Source organism: Phocoena sinus, chromosome 12 (genome assembly GCF_008692025.1).
Source record: "Phocoena sinus isolate mPhoSin1 chromosome 12, mPhoSin1.pri, whole genome shotgun sequence".
In the NCBI taxonomy this organism is placed as follows: domain Eukaryota; kingdom Metazoa; phylum Chordata; class Mammalia; order Artiodactyla; family Phocoenidae; genus Phocoena; species Phocoena sinus.
In genome coordinates this window covers 30,485,335-30,507,336 of record NC_045774.1, presented here as the reverse complement: position 1 = coordinate 30,507,336, position 22,002 = coordinate 30,485,335, and the positions used below count along the sequence as shown (strand labels likewise).

The 22,002-nt window shown below is 39.3% G+C and overlaps 1 protein-coding gene across 12 annotated transcripts in view; it reads right to left on the bottom strand.

The window, feature by feature from the left end:
- Positions 1 to 11,032: 11,032 nt before the first annotated feature.
- Positions 11,033 to 22,002, bottom strand: part of STX7 (syntaxin 7) — a 50,340-nt gene continuing 39,370 nt past the window's right edge. For 10 of the 12 annotated variants that reach the window (XR_004352459.1, XR_004352457.1, XR_004352461.1 and 7 more), the window contains 2 exons: positions 18,159 to 18,241; positions 12,003 to 13,337 (listed from right to left, as the gene is read on the bottom strand). Coding sequence is in view for 7 of the 12 variants with exons in the window: in XM_032650715.1 (XP_032506606.1) it covers positions 13,245 to 13,337; positions 18,159 to 18,241 (176 nt within the window). In the remaining 5 variants the exon portion in view is untranslated. The other 2 variants (XM_032650714.1, XM_032650713.1) reach the window with 2 other exon arrangements.

Below are 22,002 nucleotides of genomic sequence, written 5' to 3'. Positions count from 1 at the left end.
AGGCACATACTTCTACAGGAGCCAAAAAGCATAGCTCAAAGGGATTTAAAATGAAGGCGGGCATCATGGCACATAGGCTGTTGAACTGATGTCATCAGGCAGGTCTTAGGACTGAAAGATGAGTCATTCTACTCACTGAAGCTTTCCACTGAAACAATCACCTGTTTTCCTGAAAGATCCTTTACTGAACTTAAGAGGAAGCAATCCCTTTCTCTGCTGAACACATTGGGGAAAACATGGTCCACAGAAGAAATTCCTGTTTTGAAGTTTCGGAGCCAAGAAAACCAGAGAAAAGCTGGAGCAGTCAGCAGGTGTAAACAGGGGACAACACAAAGCAATAAGCAATTGAATTCCGAATAGGATCCAGAGCAAGAGGAATATGCAACCACTATATTAGCATCTTCCTCAGGAATCATTGAAACAACTGAAGAAAATGCTAGATTCCCCAAACGACCTAGGATGGGGACTCAAACTATTTTATTTAGAAAACATTCTGGAAAGGTATAAACCAAACTGTTAAACACTTTTTATTGGGAAGGGGGATATTGTTTTTTACCTTCTATATTGTTACATCGTTTAAAAATAAGCATGAATTATCTTTATAAACATGAAAATCAGTAAAGATATTTTCATGATCATTTTTATGTATTGGTTTAAAATCATAACATAGTGAAAATTTAGCTGCTGGTGTTTTTTATTTTTAACTATTTATTTGGTTGTGCCGGGTCTTAGTTGCAGCAGGCGGGTTCCGTAGATGCAGCTCATCAGCTCCTTAGTTGCAGCAAGCATGTGGGATCTAGTTCCCTGAACGGGGATCAAACCCGGGCCGCCTGCATTGGGAGTGCGGAGTCTTATCCACTGCGCCACCAGGGAAGTCCCGATGGTATAGTTTAGAAGGTATAAACTTTGTCATTCTGACTCTCTCTGCTGGCTGGCCAACAGGACCAAGGAAGCAACCTTCATCCCTGCCACATATTCTAGGAGACTCTGGTGGGGAGCAGAACAACAGCATCTCTTCATTAGAGACTGTCAGTTGCAGAGGAAGGACCATATTGCTGGTCATTTCTTGGTCTGGAGGGAATCAGGTGACTCTTGGTAAAGACGGTTCTTCCTGGAGAATTCTTAGTGTGAAGGCACTCAGAATATGTCACCCAATGTTCTCCTGAGGCCCATCAATGGTATCTCACGCATGGTTGTTTTTAACCTTACATTTGATAAATGGATTAAGAGCCTCAGTTTACCAAGCGACAAAGCCTCAGGTCTTCCCTTCTTTCGTCTGTCTGGGATTTTCCAGGAAACAGAAGGAGTGTGTTATGTGCAGTCAGAGCTAGCTCATTGGTCACTTAATACCAGTAAATGCTTTGCCTTCAGGAAAGGCATCTGCCCCACAGCCACGTTAGGAGACACACGGGGTGATACTGACTCCAGTGTGATCTTCTCGGGGCCCACTTTCCCCTGCAGATGCCAGAGCTCTTCTTTCCTGCCTCTTGGTCCATGGAGTTTCAGTGGTGCTGGCTGCCTCAGCTAAGGGATGCCCACAGCTGTGTGAATCAGAACCTGGCTTCTGCTAACCTGGGACAGATTTCATGCTCCCATTTCTGCCATCTCCTGCCTGAGATCTTCGCTCCCTGCAATATGCCTCCTGATACCCAGTGTTGACCACTTTCTCTCTGCCATTTGGAAAGCACTGTCCTCTCCCTGTGTCCAGCTCTTTCAAAGAGAAGAAGTTCTCACAGTCGAGAAATAGCCCCGGTGGCAATTTATACTGTTCTTCTCTTTTGTCCCTATGGCAGCCTCACGTTGTAAAATACACCAGTCAAGCACTGTTACTGAGTCTAACTGCCACACCGTTTACTACTAGATATTTTCCCCCAAAGGCTCCTCTTGTGCTTTCCTGCCATCTGTCTCCACTTCTACACTCACCATCCCCCTCACCGTACTCCGTCTGTCCATTGGCATATCTCCACTCGACTAAACCCAAACTCTGAACTAATTTTAAGGTCTTTGGTAGAGGTGTTATGTAAATGAAAGCATGTGGCTAATTGCCTTCTAACATTCTGTGACAGAGGAGCTTTGAGGATCTGTTTGGCGATGTACAAACACACCCTCCAGAAAGATGTCAACTGTGGTCAGAGGTAGATTTACCATGTTGTTAATGAATCTTAATCTTTAGGGCCTCTCACTGTACCCGTTTTAAGGCTTGCTCTGTTCTCTGGATGACTAGAGGAGTGGCCCTAGCCATGAGCAGGAAGCAGGAAGTACTGCCCAGCCTGGTGGTCACCCTCTACAACCTAATGGTGGTACTGGGACCGCACTGGTACTAGCGGCTACCAGGAATATTACTGTATCATCCTGGGACTCCAGATATAACCTCAGGCCTCCAGACCCTATCTTTGAGCCCAACGAGATGTCTCCCTGCTTATGGGCAACTATGACCGAGAATTCAGGAATATTTTCTGTCCATCATTTCAGGTACTGCCCACTGGGAAGAGGGAGCAGCAAAGACCTAATAAAAGTGAACCATCTGCTGTGGCAGGGGTTATCAGGGTCCATATCCAGTGATATTGGAGTTTTCTTATAATTTTCTTGACCAATGCCTGAGAAAGAAACTCAGATGAGGCATTACCGGTAACGAATGAAGAAACTGCAAGAAAGCTTTCTGATCACTCAATTTCCATCAGTCATGATAGAGGAAAGAATGAACTATATTTCTAGTCTTTCTAGAAAAAGTATTACAAAAAATGTTCCTATGAAGAGATAAAAGTGTATGCAGCCTGAAAATGCAGGAAAAAAGTTATAAAAGTGTTAGGCAGACTATTGTCATCATAAATCATCAACATCACTTATTGTGTTGTGCTATTTTTCTTTTTAAAATATAGTAATTTTTTGTGATTTATTTTCTCATTCTAAATACTCACAATTCACAGTTTACTTTTGTATTCATAATTTTGTGTTCTCGTTCTTAAAGAAGGCCTATCCACCTGGCACTAGTCTGTTCAACACAAGCTGTCGTCTGGTTCCCATTCAGGCTGTGACTTAGCAAGGGCTGACCCTGCAGGGACAGATGCAGAAGACAGAAGTGTTTTTAATTTTGACGAGGTTTAAATTAATTAAGTCAATTGACCACAAATGTAATAATTTATATCAGGACTCTCAAGTCTCTTCCACTGATCTATATGTCCATTCTTGAGCCAATATCACATTGTCTTGATTACTGTGCCTTTGTAGTAAGCTTAGAAATCAGGTAGAAGTCCACCAATGTTATTTTTCTTTTTCAAAATGTTTTGGCTACTCCATGACTTTTGCATTTTCATATAAATTTTAGGATCAGCCTGTCAATTTCTATAAAAATTCCAGTTGGTATTTTGACTGAGATTGTATTGAGTTTATTGATACATTTGGAGATAACTGCCATCTTGCAATATTGAGCTTTCAACCAATCAACACAAACTATATCTCCATTTATTTAGATATCTTTAATTTCTCTCAGCAATATTTTATAGTTTTCAGTGTACAAGTCTTGTATATCGTTTGTTAAATTAATCCCTAAGCATTTTACTCTTTTTGATGCTAATGTGAAATTATTTTCCTAATTTGTAGAATGTTCACTGGTAGTATATAGAAATACAATTGATTTTGTACATTGACCTTGTCTCCTCCAACTTTGCAAAGCTCACTTAGTAGTTCTAGTAGCTTCTTTTTAGATTCCATTTAACTTGCTACATAAACGGTCACATCATCTGAAAGTAATGAGTTTCACTGCTTCATTTCCCATCCAGATGCCTTAAAAAAAATTTTTTTTTTCCTGATTGCAATGGCTATAAACACCAGTACAATATTAAATAGAAGTGAGGAGTAGAGGCATCTTTGTCTTGTTCTCAATCTCAGGGGCAAAGCATTTAATCTTTTACCATTTTAGATGGTGTTAGCTTTTTTTGAAGATGTCTTTAGCAGGTTGAAGAAGTTTCTTTCTCTTCCTAGTTTGTTGAGAGTTTTACCATGAATGAATATTGAATTTTGTCAAATGTATTTTCTGAATCTACTAAGATGATCATGTCGGTTTTTTGCTTTATTCAATTAATATGGTATGTAACATTAATTGTTTTTAGACGTAAACCAACCTTGCCTTCCAGTGTTATATTTTTAATACCAAGAATGTCTTTCTCAAGGACCTGGGAGCCATCCCATTAAAACATAATCATCTAGAAAGATTGCACCTTTATCTCCTAGTCTCTGTGAAAAGGTAGGGAACTAACCTCAATAAGCACCAATTAGCAAACAGAGATGGCCTAATGGCATTGACTAACCTCCCCAATAATGCCCAACAGTACTTTTCACCACCTCACTTCAGTGCTTAAAAGTTCTCTTACCTTTTGTTTCAGTGGAGGTAAGTTCAATCTCTTTCTCCTATTACAATAGTATTTAATAAAGTCTCCCTTGCCTGTTTAATCTGCTCAGTGCAGTTTTCTTACATTATGATAGCCTTCATAAGGAGAAAGGAGCATGGGTTCTCCCTTTGGTGGTTTCAGCTGTGGAACTGAAGTCACTATCCACTGAAGAGAGTCTTAATAAAAGGCAACTATCTCTTTGCTGGTTAAAAGGTAACTATCTCTTTGCTGGTTAAAAGGTAGAGACCTACAGAATGGGTGATAGAATGTTGATGTAAACTAAGAAGTACTGTGATTCAATTATAGTGTTCTCATTCTTTTTGAGAGTCTCTAGTTGCATATTATAATTTAAATGAAAACAACTACTTAGCTTTATCCCCTTAAAATATGCTACTGATAGAAAGGCCATTTTCCCCTCTCCCTGTTAACGGCTTTCCCAACAGTACCCCCGATAGTTTTAAAGGAATTACAAGAGCAAAGAAGCTAAGAGTCTGAGATAACTTGGTATAATTGATGACCCAAAGGAAAACACCACATATTAAACAGTGATTTAAATGCTATTCAACCGGTAAAATTGTGCCACTGTAGTATGTGCTTGCCTGTGTGTATCTCTGTTTCTCCTCAATAATTATGCTTCAATAAAAAAGAAGAGTCTTCCAAATAGTACTGTCATTATATAAAAAACAACCACATCATTAAATTTAGATAATTTGGAAATAGTCATAAGCAGAGAAATAAAAGTTAAATTAAAAGTATTGAAGGATAACGTAACTGAGGTTTTTTGGTTTCCTCAGTGAGGGCAATATTTATTCTTGCTCTAAGATCTTGATATGACAAATGTTTTCCAGTGAATTATTCACCCAACAAAAAGCAGTCAATTTCTCTTTGCTCTGTTCCATAGAGCTTGAGGGGGTTTTTAGATGGAAAAAAAAAAGAATACAAATGTCATATTGAAATCATTAGGTGGGAGACTTTGGTCTTTTTGTTTTCTCTTAATACAATGATTTTTTTTAAAGGTTAAATCATACTACTTTACAAATCATAAATAGCTTTGAGGATTAGAAAAAAGTAGACCTTTAAGCAGTCTTCTTTGTTTAGTCAAAAATGACTGGCTAACCTCACCCTAGTTCTCTGAGGCACAGTACTACCAAGTCTTAGAAAAGCAAATCAGCAAAAGGCCTGACCCATGAATCTCGGTGATCCTTACATACCTAAGTGTCTCCTCCAACCATGTTTAATCTCAACCAAACATTGCATAGTACCAAAATAAGACCTACTTTGTTTTTCTAAAACCCATTACTTTGTCAGTGTGTAATATATTTGGGATTAAAGGTTTTTCCTTATTAGAACTATTCAGGAAAAAAGTCTAGACTACCCCCAAATCAAAGGATACTGCTGGCTGTGAGTGATCAAATCCCTCTCTGAAATAATATTCTTCCCCTCCGTCTGTATTTTGAAAATTACAGAAAAATTAATAATGTAAAATGCAATTGATGCTGAATTATTACCCAACAGACTAAGTTAAGTGCTTAAGATACCAACAAAGCAGATGAACCAGAAATTACTAAGAAATTTTAACTGTGATGAATTTATGCAGCATTTCAAAATAAGAAAATCTAGAAAAAGTCATTTTAATTTCAGTATTTAGGTGTTTTATGACCTTCTGAAAAAATAAATTTTCTTTTGAATTACATATGGGGTTGTCATCACAATCTTTTTAGTATTTGGAGCTTCTAAAATTCTCAATCCAGCCCTGGATACAAAAACTCTAAACACAGAGGGTTAAGGCATCAAAGATGAAAGCTAGTACACTCACAACTATTTATATTGCAAAAGCTTTGCTCTTCTGCAAGAACATGCAGTTGCCCAAACACTAACCTCTCTTTACAAGGTTATGCTTATTAGGTAGGATTTGAAGCTCAATAGCAACACTGTTCATCCATGGTTCAATTCAGATTGTAATTTCTTTTTAAACTACCTGACCCTTATAATCATATGGTGAGTAGGTCTGATCATTCATCTTCCTGAGGCCAAGTACTTGGTCTGAACACAGAGTCACTTGTGTTTCTGAAGCCTCTCAGCATCACGATGATTGGGGTAGAAACTGTTGATTGAGAAAAGTTTGAAAGAAACCTTTCATACAATGTTTTCATTGTCTTGTTCTTTTTCTGGAATTAAAATTCCTGACTGGAAAAGCAAAAGTCTTCCTAGATACAAGGATGAGGTTTTAAGAGATGTTTCTAATTATTGTGGAAGCTATAAACAATTTCATTGTCCCCAATGTCAGAATGTGCTAAATAAGATTTTGCTTTTCCTAGGCCCAGTATTTATTAAGCACTCAGCAAATTCTTATTGAATAAATGAACGACTCTACCCAACTTCACATCCTTGTCTTGAAGCTGTATCATCCCTCATAGTATTAAAATGTTGCACTAGTGTCCAGCTTCATATCCAGTGCACCACAACCCACGTGATATCCAGATTGGATTATAGTTTGAAGGAGAGGAATCCTTGAGCTGATTGTTTAGACTGGGTTTCTGCCCTTCCCTGAACCAATCACTAAGGCAAAAGGAATGGGATGGGCTGATTTATCTAAAGTAATGCCCACCATCTCTGGAGCTAGGTTGGAGTCAATTCCACCCAAAGCATGTGGCTGCTACCCAAGAGAGGAGGAGAAAAAATATTCCAAAGGAAAGTCTGAGACCATTAAGAATTGGCAAGAGTTGCATGGCTTCTGGGTAGGCAACTAACACGTACTGACAACGTAATTTCTATTTTCAATATGACTCAATGAAAAACTGATGAATATTACATATGTTAGAAATCATCTTTCTCCAGACCTTCCTTCTAGTTATTTTTCTCTAAATTCATCCTTATTCTTTAAATGAAAGTTTATTGGTCACAAATTCTCCTTTTAAAAAAACAAAACTAAATATGTCTTTATTTTGCCTTTGTTCTTGAAAGATAATTTCACTGGGCGCTCATTCTAGATTGACAGTTATTGTCACTTAGCACCTTGAAGATGTTATTCGACTGTCTTTTGGCTTCAATTTTTGGCACTGAAAATTCAACTGTCAAAATCTGTCCTTCCTCTGCATGTGGATATTTAGTTATTCTGGCTGCTTTTAAGATCTCTTTGTCTTTGTTGTTCTTCAGTTTCCTTTTACTCATCTTGCTTGATATACATATTATTTCTTGTATATGTGGATTCATGTTTCTGATTAGTTCTGGAAATTTTTCAGCGATCATCTATCTCTTCCATTTTTTTCTATTCTCCAGCTTTGGGACTCTGATTAGACACATGTTAGACACATATCTTCTCATTCAACCCTTCAGGTCTCATCACCTGTCATTCATATTTTCTATCTCCTTATCTGTCCTTACTACAGTATGTCTTATTTTCTCAGTTAATTAACTACTCATGAAAGCTGTTCATGATTAGGTCTTCAGCTATGCAAGTTACTAAAAGCTTGTATCTTACTCCTGGGCTAAATCTCTAGTTTCTAGAGATGTAAACTTGGTTTCTTTGATCCTGGTTTGACTTTAGCATTTCAGATGTACCATTTAACAGTTGATATGAAACTTCCAGAAGGCACTCACTAGCAACTGAAACTAGTATCAGTAAATCTTTGTTGAGGGTAAACAACTGCATTTCTAAGTTTCCACCAATGCTAAGAGATTTTGGAGTTAGTAACTACTGTCTAACGGTACTTACAGTAAACACTTAAAAATTTGTACTTTGGGTTTGCCAAAGTGGGAATTAATGTCCTTTCAAGTTTATTTAAAGACTCAGTTCAGTTCTAGCAGACTCCCTCTAAAACAAGTAAGGGTGTTATGCGTGTAACGACTGCACAGGAAATCTGGTTTTGCCTTCCACCACTTACATTTTAAGCAGGAATGCCATCACTACACAAAACCTACAAGAATCCCACTCTGAGTAATTAAATGACCAACCTCTTAAAAACCTGCCAGAAGCAACAGGGTCTATAAAAATCTATTTAGTGTGTCATTTAGTTCTACTTCTGCTTTTAAAATTAGAATTATTTGGAGAAAAATAAGATTTCCTAATATGCATGATTTTCATGTTAACCAAAGGATTGCGAAAACAAAGGATTAAAATTGACCAATTGAAACAGTATTTAAATTATGAGAAAATGGGTTAATGTGAGCCATTGAGGGTGTTCTTTATTCCATTTTGATACCAGAAGAAAATAATAAAAATTGCCAAGGGATAGGGCAGGGTTAAATTGAAAATGTTTTAAGGGACATTTTACTAGGAGCATGCATAATGCATTGGCTTTGAGTACATTCTGAAGAAACATGGATTCCAAAATTCCCTTAGCTCTTTCCTCTTTCCAGTGCTCTTCCCTCTATTGGGAGTAATACTTTTGCAAAAGTCCTATAAATGTCAGTCCTATCAGGACACCCTAGCTCTGAATCCAGATGCTGCCACCAAAAGATGGAAAGTTGTTTCCTGGAGACAATACATACAGATCAACTTTCAAATTAGTAGCTACTTTTTAGAAAACTATCACTTTTCTAGTAGTCTGTTAACTGAGAAAAGAGAATGAAATTCACGTACTTGGTAATGAGGTAATAGGGTAAACAGGAAGCCAGTCCTTAAGAATGAGCAGCCCGCAGGTGTAGGTGGATTCATCCTCATTCAGTTTTTCCTTTACCTCCTTCCTCTCCCACCCACCATTTTCCTCCTAACATCAAGTGTTTTTTACATGCTTAATATCAAAATGTAAGCTCCTTGAGGGCAGGGACCACATTCTTTTGGTTCACTCTAATACCCTCTGTGCCCGGGCATGTGGCAGCCTGGCACAAAATAAATGCCAAATTAAGTACACAAATATTTATTGGGCAACTAGGGAAGGACAGAGGGAGGAAACAGCTAGGTGCTGGGGTCCCAGAGTATATATAATACAGAGACTTTGTTCTGGTTGGGAAAATGGGCTTGTTTACCATTTAAAATCAGTGTTATTTTTTTTCCCCACCAAAGAACCCCTAATGGAAGAGAATTCTGTGAGGCTTTCTGCTTCACCTTGTTTGTGCTCTTTCCATCTATCAGCGTTTCACCATTGTGATGGGCTGTGTGCTGTCACCTCAACATCACTGTCCCCTCCTTCTGTAGTGTCCTTTGCACTGCAGGGGAGCCAGAAACTACATTTTCCAGAACCTCCTTTGCTTTCTGGTTCTAAGTCAGTGTGGCCCAAAGAGAAGCATTTCCAGGGGATGGAGGAGGCAGAGAAGGGAGAGGCCACCCTCCCTTGGAGGCCATCCAGGCAGAAGTGTGCACAGGCCCGCAGACACGGGCATCGCAGCAGCTTCCAAGATCTCTCACAGGTCACCTGCTTTGGTGTTGTCAACAGCCTAGACAGCTGGTGACAGTTCCTTGAGATTCACTGCGTCGGTGCTGCAGGCTGAGGTGACAGGAGCTTCCTGGGTGCTTCCAGATTCTCACAGGCTCCTGGGCCAGCTCCCGAGATCCGCCCAGGGCGGTACTGCAGAGGCACCTTCCCTCACCTGCCCTTCTGACGCTCGGTGGAAGCTTCTGACTCCCCACATTGAAACCCTTTATGCTTACATCATCAGGTGGTTGTTTTCCTGACTGAACCCAAATAGAAAGGTTAAAATACTTGAATTTAGCATTAAGAGAAAAACAGGTTTCCTACATGTCTTAACTTAGTGAAAGAGATAATGCTTCACTGAGTCTACTGACTTTGTTAAACACAGATGAAATGAAGAAAGATGAACCTGCAGGTTTACATCAGGCAATTTCTTTATTTCCTGTGTGACAGTATTTTGAGGACACAGATTCCTAAAAAAGTGGGGGAAATGGTTTTCTCTTCACTGATTGATGAACTATGTCTGGACAGTCATTAAGCAGAAATGTGATGCATTCTGTCAAGGAAGTGGTCCAGTGTAACACTTTCAGGCTCCTGTGGGTGCCAATCTTGCTGTATTTTCTTGCTAAGAAATACAAGGTCAAGCTGCTCAAATCTTATGGTGTACTGAAGAGGTCTCGGAGCCAGAGGTCAGTTTTTTGTTTTCCTAAGTGAATTATGAAAATACGCAATTTTTTTTCCAGGAAAGGATGCCTAATGATGTTCTTTCCCACTAATGAGAAATTTTCATCATATTTAAATGAACTAAAAATGTCATTTAACACATAACTTACCCAAACAACTCTCATCTCCTTCTGAAATTTAATTTTTATTGTAGTAACCTGATCATGTGTAAAAAATAGTTTTGCTTTTCAAAAAATAAATGCTGAATAAGTTACCCTTGTGAATTGCTCTTCATTATAAAGGCGGACAATGACCTTTTCTTCCTTTATATAGCTTTTTTTATTGTGACATTCCTTTTTCTACACGAAGAAACCAATGAAAATCACACCAACTAGAGAAACTACTCTGCATTTTCCTTGCTCAAACCACAGATTAATTTTTGTGGAACAAATTTTCAAAAGTCATTTTTCATTATAAATTTGTCTAGATCGGTATTCAAAACATGATTTTTTGTGTGCAAGATTTTTCTTTTTTTTTTTTTTTTTTTCGGCACGCGGGCCTCTCACTGCTGCGGCCTCTCCCGCTGCGGAGCACAGGCTCCGGACGCGCAGGCTCAGCGGCCATGGCTCACGGGCCCAGCCTCTCCGCGGCACGTGGGATCCTCCCGGACCGGGGCACGGACCCGCGTCCCCTGCATCGGCAGGCGGACTCTCAACCACTGCGCCACCAGGGAAGCCCGATTTTACTATCTTTTAACAAAAGCAGTGAAGACCCTGAAGAAGGACCCAGTGGCAACGCCTTCCAGGTGCAGTGTTCTCAGTGAGCGACACAGGTACAGCTGCCGGGCACCCAGTGTACTCAGTGGGCCTGACTCCAGAGGCTGCCTCCATGGTTTGCTGTCTCAGATCAAGCTCCATCTGTGTCCATATCTGTATTTTTTTAGGGTTGATCCCATGCCTAGTAAAACAAGCTGCATTATGTTGAAACGGCACCACTTATTTTTCTACCACTAATCACTGTGCAAAACCAGAACATTTTCTTAATATTTAATGGCCAGTACAACAGCCTAACCCTTCATGCCACACTGTCATTCAGTTTAAGCAAAGAGGCTGGTTAATCTCAGTCTGCGTTGTTCAAGTATGTCTTCAGAACACACTAAAAGGAACAGTATGTGTCACTTGATAAGGAAAGTTCTTCAGTTTGAGACTCAGTTCAACTCAAACAGATTCAGATATGTTGACAGTCATGAAAGTAAGCATCACTCTTTCAAAGAGATTCTAAAACTCACCTAAAGAAAAACTTTGTTAAGAACTTAAAAAAAATTGGCTACTGTATTGTTTTTCATTTTATTTTTTCTAATCAAGACTACTCTTTTGTGGAAAAAATTGAATTTTGATGACAAGCAAAGCAGCTTCTACCTATTAGCGGCAAAACCTTTTAAGATTGCCAAAATAAAAACTTTTGAGTACACCAGTACTCCAGCAAGATGCAGAATGGTGGCCATGTGGTTACATCTCCTCTGTCGAGACTGCAGTGGCAAAAGTGTGAGGTAAGTATCAAGTCCCACGGAAGCAGTTCTCCTGAAATAAAACTATCCAGACACTTTTTAAAATCATCTTTATTTTGGTTGCAAAGATACAATTTACTTAGTTACTTAATATTTTATTTGTTCCCATTTGAAGTCTCATAGCTTGCCATGTAAAACATTGCCTTCACTATCAAACTGCTATATAAGAACATTATAAAATACAAACTATAAACTAAGATAATCTTCTTTACAGTATTCAGATTAGTGCATTAAAACAACATTGATTAAAAAAGGCAAGTGAGTTAAGTGGCGAACATCCAATTCCCTTTCTAATGAAGGATGGTACAAAATGGTATGAAGGGAAACAGAATTTTAAGTGTTAGGTGCTCAAAAACGGTAACTGTGGGAAAGTTACTTCCCAAAAGTAATCTTTATTATTCTACAGGACATAAGAGAAGGTAATTAATTTTCCATCATAACAGCTGTGGAAATACACAGCCGAATACAAGTTGGGATCTTTAGAATTCTAACACAATAGGTATTGATCTGTCATACTCTTCCTCCAAATCACATTAAACATTTATAGTGACCACACAATCCCCTGCAAACGAACGTAAGACTTAAACAGAACCCATATAAAAACAATCTATCCTTAGTATCTTACTAGCCAATCTACAGCAAATGCTTACTATATACACATCAGGAGTAAGAGATATACTAGGAAGTTATTCACTGATTTCATTCAGAATAAACAAGGGTCTTAAGAGAAAAATAACAGTAAAAGTTAAATAGACAATTTGTGTTGCTGTGAACTAGATAAAAACAAAACTCCAAACACAAACATATATGTTAATTTTTAAAGTTATTGACAATACTTCCTCTGCTGGCCCAAATCAAAATTAAATTTAAGATTTGTAATTGAAGTAACACAAACGTGGGTGCATGTTACACTGTGACAGAGAGGTGCACACAGAACACACACACACCTTTGAATTTACTAATCCCCAAAACTAAGTCAACAGGATAAATAAATTATAAACGAAAGGCATATACAATGTGGGCAAAAAACTAACAGTTACTAGGTCGAAAAGCATGAAGCTATGCCAGCAGTGATATTTAAAAAAACTTTCAGTATTAGAAAATATCAGATTTAATCCAAAGAAAATTTTCCCCCAAATAAAATTAGCAAAGTATGGGAACCATCCTTTAAGCAACAGCTTTAAAATAATAACAATTAAAAAAAACTACCATGATTAAAGGACTCTTCCTACATAATTTACATAATGTAGTGCAATATTGTGCTCCTTTATAATCTTAGCCTTTCACTCCCCATATGATGAGACCGATAATTACAACTCCGATAACAAGGATAAAAATGATGATGCACAGGGTTTTCCTGGATTTGCGCTGCAGATGTGAAAAAACAAAAACATGTTTACAGATGTAGTGGAGCACCTCTATAGCAAGTGAAGATCATTTGGTTCATTTCTAGAGTAAAATCAACAGTAATTTATTGCCCTCATTTTGGGCTATATTTTTTTGCTTTTCAATACATATAGCCCTATGATTTCAAAAAATATTCTTCTTGAATTAATGGTATAATTCAGGGGGTACTTCTGTTGGTACTTTTTCTAGATGTGTGGTTGGGCTTAATTTAAAAACGATACAGAGAAATAAAAATTAATAACTTGAGCAACAGAGTTTACCTATGTGTGAAAACAAAAAACAGCTTAAAGGAAGATAAAAAAAGCAGAAGGTAAATATTGGTCTTTGAAAGCAGAATTTTCCAACAAGAGAACTTATAACTCATCTCTTTCAATTTCGTCACGAAAGGCAGGAAGAATATTTAATTACCCTAATGGTTTACCCTAATTTATTTACCAGCAAAATTAGCTCCCCAGCCCAAGCTGAGTTAGTACAGGACTGGCACAGATTCATCTGCTTTCACCAGTCTTTTAAAGAAAGAGGGTGGATGGGGAGAGGTTTTGGTTGTACGTGTTCCTGCTGGCCTGATGCCTGGTTCCTAGGCATCAGGCCAGGCCAGAGGCCTTCTAGGAGTCTCCTGGGGTAGGGAGGGCCACATGGTTGGGGATTTAGGGGCTGGCCTCACTCAAAGCTGACGAAAGGTAGAATATATGAGTCCCTTCTTTAAAGTGGCAAGAAAACTTCCCTTCTCATCCAGACACCTACTCTCTATTTCCTTTATCCAAACCTCATGGAATTTTAACCAGGAGAAACTTTAGACAGTAGTTTGTCTCTTCCTTTTATAATAAGGAAATGGAGAAAGAGAAAGGGAAAATATCTTGCCCCATGGTCATACTGCTAGTGATTATCAAAAAGAGGATGGTTCCTTTCCACTGATGACTTGTCTACTGATCACACTGCTTGGGCTGTGAGCTACTTTTTTTTTTTTTTTTTTTAACATCTTTATTGTGGTATAATTGCTTTACAATGGTGTGTTAGTTTCTGCTTTATAACAAAGTGAATCAGTTATACATATACGTATGTTCCCATATCTCTTCCCTCTTGCATCTCTCTCCCTCCCACCCTCCCTATCCCACCCCTCCAGGCAGTCACAAAGCACCGAGCTGATCTCCCTGTGCTATGCGGCTGCTTCCCACTAGCTATCTATTTTACGTTTGGTAGTGTATATATGTCCATGCCTCTCTCTCGCTTTGTCACAGCTCACCCTTCCCCCTCCCCATATCCTCAAGTCTGTTCTCCAGTAGGTCTGTGTTTTTATTCCTGTCTTACCCCTAGGTTCTTCATGACATTTTTTTTTTTTCTTAAATTCCATATATATGTGCTAGCATACGGTATTTATCTTTCTCTTTCTGACTTACTTAACTCTGTATGACAGACTCTAGGTCTATCCACCTCATTACAAATAGCTCAATTTTGTTTCTTTTTATGGCTGAGTAATATTCCATTGTATATATGTGCCACATCTTCTTTATCCATTCATCTGATGATGGGCACTTAGGTTGTTTCCATCTCCAGGCTATTGTAAATAGAGCTGCAATGAACATTTTGGTACATGACTCTTTTTGAATTATGGTTTTCTCAGGGTATATGCCCAGTAGTGGGATTGCTGGGTCATATGGTAGTTCTCTTTGTAGTTTTTTAAGGAACCTCCATACTGTTCTCCACAGTGGCTGTACCAACTCACATTCCTACCAGCAGTGCAAGAGTGTTCCCTTTTCTCCACACCCTCTCCAGCATTTATTGTTTCTAGATTTTTTGATGATGGCCATTCTGACAGGTGTGAGATGATATCTCATTGTAGTTTTGATTTGCATTTCTCTAATGATTAATGATGTTGAGCATTCTTTCATGTGTTTGTTGGCAGTCTGTATACCTTTGGAGAAATGTCTATTTAGGTCTTCTGCCCATTTTTGGATTGGGTTGTTTGTTTTTTTGTTATTGAGCTGCATGAGCTGCTTGTAAATTTTGGAAATTAATCCTTTGTCAGTTGCTTCATTTGCAAATATTTTCTCCCATTCTGAGGGTTGTCTTTTGGTCTTGTTTATGGTTTCCTTTGCTGTGCAAAAGCTTTGAAGTTTCATTAGGTCCCATTTGTTTACTTTTGTTTTTATTTCCATTTCTCTAGGAGGTGGGTCAAAAAGGATCTTGCTGTGATTTATGTCATAGAGTGTTCTGCCTATGTTTTCCTCTAAGAGTTTGATAGTTTCTGGCCTTACATTTAGGTCTTTAATCCATTTTGAGCTTATTTTTGTGTATGGTGTTAGGGAGTGATCTAATCTCATACTTTTACATGTACCTGTCCAGTTTTCCCAGCACCACTTATTGAAGAGGCTGTCCTTTCTCCACTGTACATTCCTCCTGCCTCCTTTATCAAAGATAAGGTGACCATATGTGCGTGGGTTTATCTCTGGGCTTTCTATCCTGTTCCACTGATCTATCTTTCTGTTTTTGTGCCAGTACCATACTGTCTTGATTACTGTAGCTTTGTAGTATAGTCTGAAGTCAGGGAGCCTGATTCCTCCAGCTCCGTTTTTCGTTCTCAAGATTGCTTTGGCTATTTGGGGTCTTTTGTGTTTCCATATAAATTGTGAAATTTTTTGTTCTAGTTCTGTGAAAAACGGTTGGCAATATTTATTAAAGTAGACTTATTAATTTCCCAAATCATTCCCATCCTTGAATATGAATGGAAACTGCATTCAAAATCTCTCAACATTCAAATAAACTATAAAACACAAAGAGCTAAATAAATTCTAATACATTTAAAATATAAACGTTAAGAGTTTTGCTCCATTATTCATTCCTGGCCCAGCTGTAGCTTTCTATATTTCTCCAATGGCTTGTATATCTCACAGCTACATGCAGGAATCTTTTTTCTTACAAAGTAGAAAAATTTGTAATTTACTTTGTGTCAACTAGAAGTAGCATAAAATTTACAAAAAGAATATGTTCCTGACTCTGAAATTATCCTGAAAACTACTTATACTTTTCAGTATTCCATATGGCCATCTAATTTTTCAACAGAATATACTCTGCATATATTAAACACAGTTCAAGTTTCAATCTCATCATGCCCATGTATTTTCCCCAGATTCCACCTGGTTACCGCAGACCCATGTGTAACGTGCCTTCATCAACAATGAGAGCTGTTCCCCTAGAGTATCATTTTTCCTGGGGCACCCTCTCCAGCGTGCGGTGGTGAGGTCCTGTGGTGCCATGGTGATGAAAGCATTTTCCACCTTCCTTTATGTTCATGGTCCATCCAAACTATTTAGAAGCACTGCACCGTATTTTGCAGAGGCGTAAGTTTAATATCAAGGCTGCCAAGTGGGACTGTTGGGAAGCTGCTCTCTTTCCAGCCCTTGTGTTGCATGGCTCTTTCCTCATCCCTCCAGGGCCAGGGATTAAGGATGGGGGCAGCTCTTGCTCTGGAGGTACAACTTGGAAAGATGTGTTCCTTTTCCCCAGGGTGGCTATAGGCCTTCCCTTCCACAAGGAAGAGTAAAAGTAAAACTTGGGGATATATCTATATCCCCCTGAAGTCCAAAAGGAAAACGAAATTACATGGAATCCCAGTCACTGATGAATCCTGCTAAACACTCTGAGCAGCTATAACTGTTGGTATTTACAGATTACTCTGTGTGTGTGTGTGTGTGTGTGTGTGTGTGTGTGTGTGTGTGTGTGTTCAACTATTCATGAATGACACCTACATTCTAGGACATGGTGACATTAGCTATCCTGAGCTGCATATCTGAATCTCATACACAAAGACAGTAAACATGAGTTACTCTGTCGGTGAGCACAATTGGTTGTATAACTCAGCATCCTCTATATGCACTGATTTGTCCAGTGAAAAAAATGGCATTGAAACTAAAGGGAACTTCTAAGATCAGTGAGAAAAGTGAAAAGCAATTTAAAAATACCTAGGATGGTGATAATATCTTAGAAATTTTATAAGAAGGTAATAAGTTTCTGAGAAAATAATTATGAACAACTACATCAACAAAAAAAAAAATGAAGTTTTAAAAGGGAAATCAAATGCTAGGGTGGTATTTAGGGGTTCCCAAAGAGCCTGGGCTTATCTTTGTTAAATATCAAAGATCTACATATTAAGTGATATATTAATAGTTCATGGTGCTAATATTTGTAATCCTTTATATATACTTATATTTGACTCATACCTATGGATTCCCTATACTAACCTGATTCACTTAAGAAATCAGTTCATTCCTGGTGAAGAGTCTGCTGAATGCTGACAGAATACCCACTGGTCAAGGACACTCACTCTAAGCTAATATAATTTCCACAGGACCTGAAGAGATCTTTCTGGGACAAGGATCTTTGCCTCTTTAGTCCATAGTATCATTGACAAAAAAGTAAGGTAGAAGGGAACAGCAAGAAACAGAAGGAAATCGCTATCAAAGAGGTTTCTGGGTTGAAATGTCAAAATGACATCGGAGACCAAAAGTTGTCAGAAAAGACTGGAGTTGTGTACTGCTCCCCTCACGACTCTAAACTTCCCATCCCTGTGGGCACAACACTGGTTCAAACCTGAGAATAGACAGGCTACATACACGCAGTTTGAACTGACTGGCATATTTCTAGCCTGTCTTCCATGGTATTTGGAATTTTAACATCTCCAGCCACTTTAAACCTGATTTTACACACACACACACACACACACACACACACACACACACGTTTAAAAGTCTGAGTTATAAGACAATTTAGCACAGTTAATATTACCTGATAGTCTGCCGCCCTTGACAGCTGCTGGTTTGCTTGCTGGACGTGCACCTCAGCATTTTCCACATTGGCTTCTATGCTATCTTTAAAATAAAACACACACACAAAGCGGGTGCTGATGCTCTAGTAACAGAGCTGTATCAATCACCAGATTTTATTCAAGGTAAGATTAAGCATGTTCACTATTCAAAGGTTAATATTAATAGTGTATGGGTAAGGCTGAATTTTTTTTTTTTAGTGATACTACTTCTCAGGTGATCTAAACAATACTGAAGAATTTGAAGGAAAGAAACTTGATTATCTTCATTATAGTGCACTCCAGTTCTACCTGGTAACACCCAAAAGTACCGTCACCAGTACCTGCATTCTGTGATGGCCAACTCAGCAGCAAGCAAGGCATCTGAACTTTGGTTTAGGGTAAATACAGAGAACTGAAAACCGTCATCTGCTGGGCGGCCCTCATCAACCTAGGCTGAAACCTAGGCTCCCTGAGGGTCCCCAGAGCCTTCTCAACTGGTGACAATTTCCTCCCCCCCTCCTTTGACCTGGGGGTGGAACAGGTGTCAGTCCGTAGGATGGGTGACCACTGTTTCCTCCTCCTCCCTGCCGACTTTCAGTTTTAGAGCTAATGCTGTCCAACTCATTCAACCCTCCTTGCTGCAGACATCCACAGATGTCTTTTCTTCTCATTCTTTGAATATTTTAGCCCCTGAGTCACTGATGTTCTTTTCAAGGCTTCTACTATCCTACATATCGGTGATTTCAATATCCAATTGCTCACCCTCTAGTACCCAGGCCTCTCAATTCTTTGTTTTTCAAAGACTTTGCCTATGGCGCTTTCTGAGCCACCCACATCCGTGGTCACACCCCAAACCTGTCATTACCAATAACTGCAGCTTCTCTATCATCTATCATCTATCTCTATCATCTCTATCATCTCCGTTTCATCTCTATCATCTCTGTTTCATCTCTATCATCTCTATCATCATCTATCTCTATCATCTCTATCATCTCCGTTTCATCTCTATCATCTCTATCATCTCCGTTTCAGGTGTCACTCTCTGATTACCATCTGCTACCTTTAGAGTTCTCGCCTTCTAAGGCCCCAGCTTTAGTGATCCTACCACTTTTTCACTGCCCCTCACATACTTCATGTCCTCACTTTCCTCTTCCCTAGCCTAGACTCCATATGCACAATCATCTGTCACTGGTTTCTTGCATTTATCCTCAGCCCTCTTCCCTCCTACTGTGGTCACAGTTAGGTGACAAAACCCCAACCTGTCCCATGCAGCTGAACATGGGTGCAAAAAAGAATCACCGTGATGACTTATTTCACTTTAAATTCTTGACTGCACAGCACGCCTGCCTCGTCTCCCCAATTCCTGGAACACTAAGTCACACTTCCTCCTCTCTCCCCTAACTTCTCATGCCTCGTCACGCATTGTCATTCTCCACCAGTGACCTTATTTCTAGATCACTGAGACAACAGGAACAACCAGAAGACACTTCCACAATCTCCTCTGACCCTACCCACCACCACATGCAACAGTCTCTGTGCTCGGACTTCTCTCCCGTGGTTAGGGAGGACATGCCCACGCTCAGCGAGAGCCAACCTCCCCACGCGCGTACTTTATCCCATTCCTTGTTGTCTAGCTCAAAGACCTCAGGCCAGCTATTTCCTCCCTCTCACTATCAACACTTCTTTCCCATCAATCCTATTGCTGCCATCTTAAAAACACACAAACAAACCCCCAACCCCCTCATTTATGCCACACCCACTGGCAGCTATGACCTCATTTGACTCCTAGAAAGACTTGTCTCCACTTGCTATCTCCAGTCACTCTCCTCCCAGTGTCTTTTGAGCCTACTTTATCATGCTTTCACCTGCACTATTTCACCAGCACAGCTCTCATCTGAGGTCACCTATGCCCTACACATTGTTAAATTCAGCAATCAATTCTAAAGCCTCAGTTTACCTAACCGAATAGCAGCATTTGAGAGAGCTGACCTGCCATCGCTCTTGAAACGCTTTCTCCCCTCCATTCTAAAACTATACATTCACGTGGTTTTCTTCTATATCACTAGCTATTCTTTCTTGGTCATTTTTGTTCGTTCCTCCTCGGCTCTCTAGGCTCTAAATCAGGGATCAACAAACTTTCTTTGTCTCAACTTTAAGCTCTGCAGTTCATTCATATGGTTTCTGTCATAAATACTCAACTATGCCTCTGTTGTACAAAACCTGTTGTAGATAACGCATAAACGAATGGATGTAGTTTGCCGACCACACCCTAAATATTTACAAGTCCTCAGACACCCCTCTTCTCTATCTGCACTTATCTCCTAGGTGATCTCACCTAATCTCATGGCTTTAAATACCATCTATGTACAGATAACGCCCAGATTTATACCCCCAGGCCAGACGTCTCCCCTTTACCCCATCTTCTCTGTACCAATGCCTATCAAACCTTTACCTGGGTGACACCTGGCCCCTGAATCGTAACAGATCCAAAAATCACTGATTTATAGCCATCCAAACCAGCTCCAGTGACAGATTTCCGCATCTCAGAAAACGGCACTGCCATGATTTTCGTGAGCCAGGCCAAAACCTTACAGTCATCCTTGAACTTACTCTCTCACATCCATATCCAGAGAGTCAGTAGATCTTTTTGGCTCTACATTTAAAAAATATCCAGAATCCCACTGCTTCTCACCACTTCACTGCTTCCGTACCGATCCAAGACAACACAGCTGCTCACGTGGATTCCTGCAATAGGCTTTAAAGTGCTTTGTTTTTGGTCTTGGCCCTTTGCAGTCTGCTCACCTAAGTCAAATGATAACGCCCCTCTGCTCAAATCCTCCTGTGGCTTCCCCTCCATTAATACAAAAACAGTCCTCACGATGGCTCAGGGGCCTGTGTGATCTGGTCTCCTGTGACTTCTGACATCGTCTCCATCCTCCTCTTGCTCACTCCATTGGCCCAAGATGTCAGGCGTGCTTCTGCCTGAAGGCCTTTGCACCTGCAGTTCCCTCTGGCTGGAACACGTTCTCTTGCTTGCTCCCTTACTTCCGTGAAGTCTTCACTAAAATGTCACCTATCAGTGAGGCCTTACCTGACTCCCCCAGAAAAGCAGCACATTCCCCCACCTCCTGCAGTCCTACCCCTGACCTGGCCTTATTTTCCCTGTAACACTTATCACCATCTACTTACTTTTCTTTCTGTTTTAATTGTCTCTCTCTTCCAATTAGATTATAAGATCTTTTATCTGTTGTTTAATTTCAGCTGAATCCTCAAGGCCTAGATTTATGCCTGGATATAGTAGGCATTCAATAAATATTTACTGGATGAATGAATGGCTTTTGAAAATTTACCCTGTGATCTACTGGGGCTACAGAGGAGGGTAAGAATGGACAAATAATAATTATATTAAACTATAGGTCCAAGCATTTCAACTGAACCAAATTCAGAAAATGTATTAAATATATCTTTAGCATATCTACAGATATCTTCATATATCAAAATGATAAAGATGATCAGAATCCTGATCAGTGTTGACAACTACACCTTAAATGAATTACATTTAAAACTTAAAGGAAGTCTTAGTCACTGATTTTTTTTTTAAAGAATTTTTCAAAAAGAATTCTCAATATCTAAGTAATACAACTAAATTAATGTACTAGAAAAGCTATAAGAATTAATGTTCAGGCAAATGGCTTCTTATTCCCTCTACTTTAAAAGACAAGATAGTGTGCACAATTATGAACAGATGTTTTCCCCAAAGTCCTTGGTGTGATAAGAATTAAATTGGGATAAGAGAGAAACCAGAGATCCTGGAAATAAGCTAGA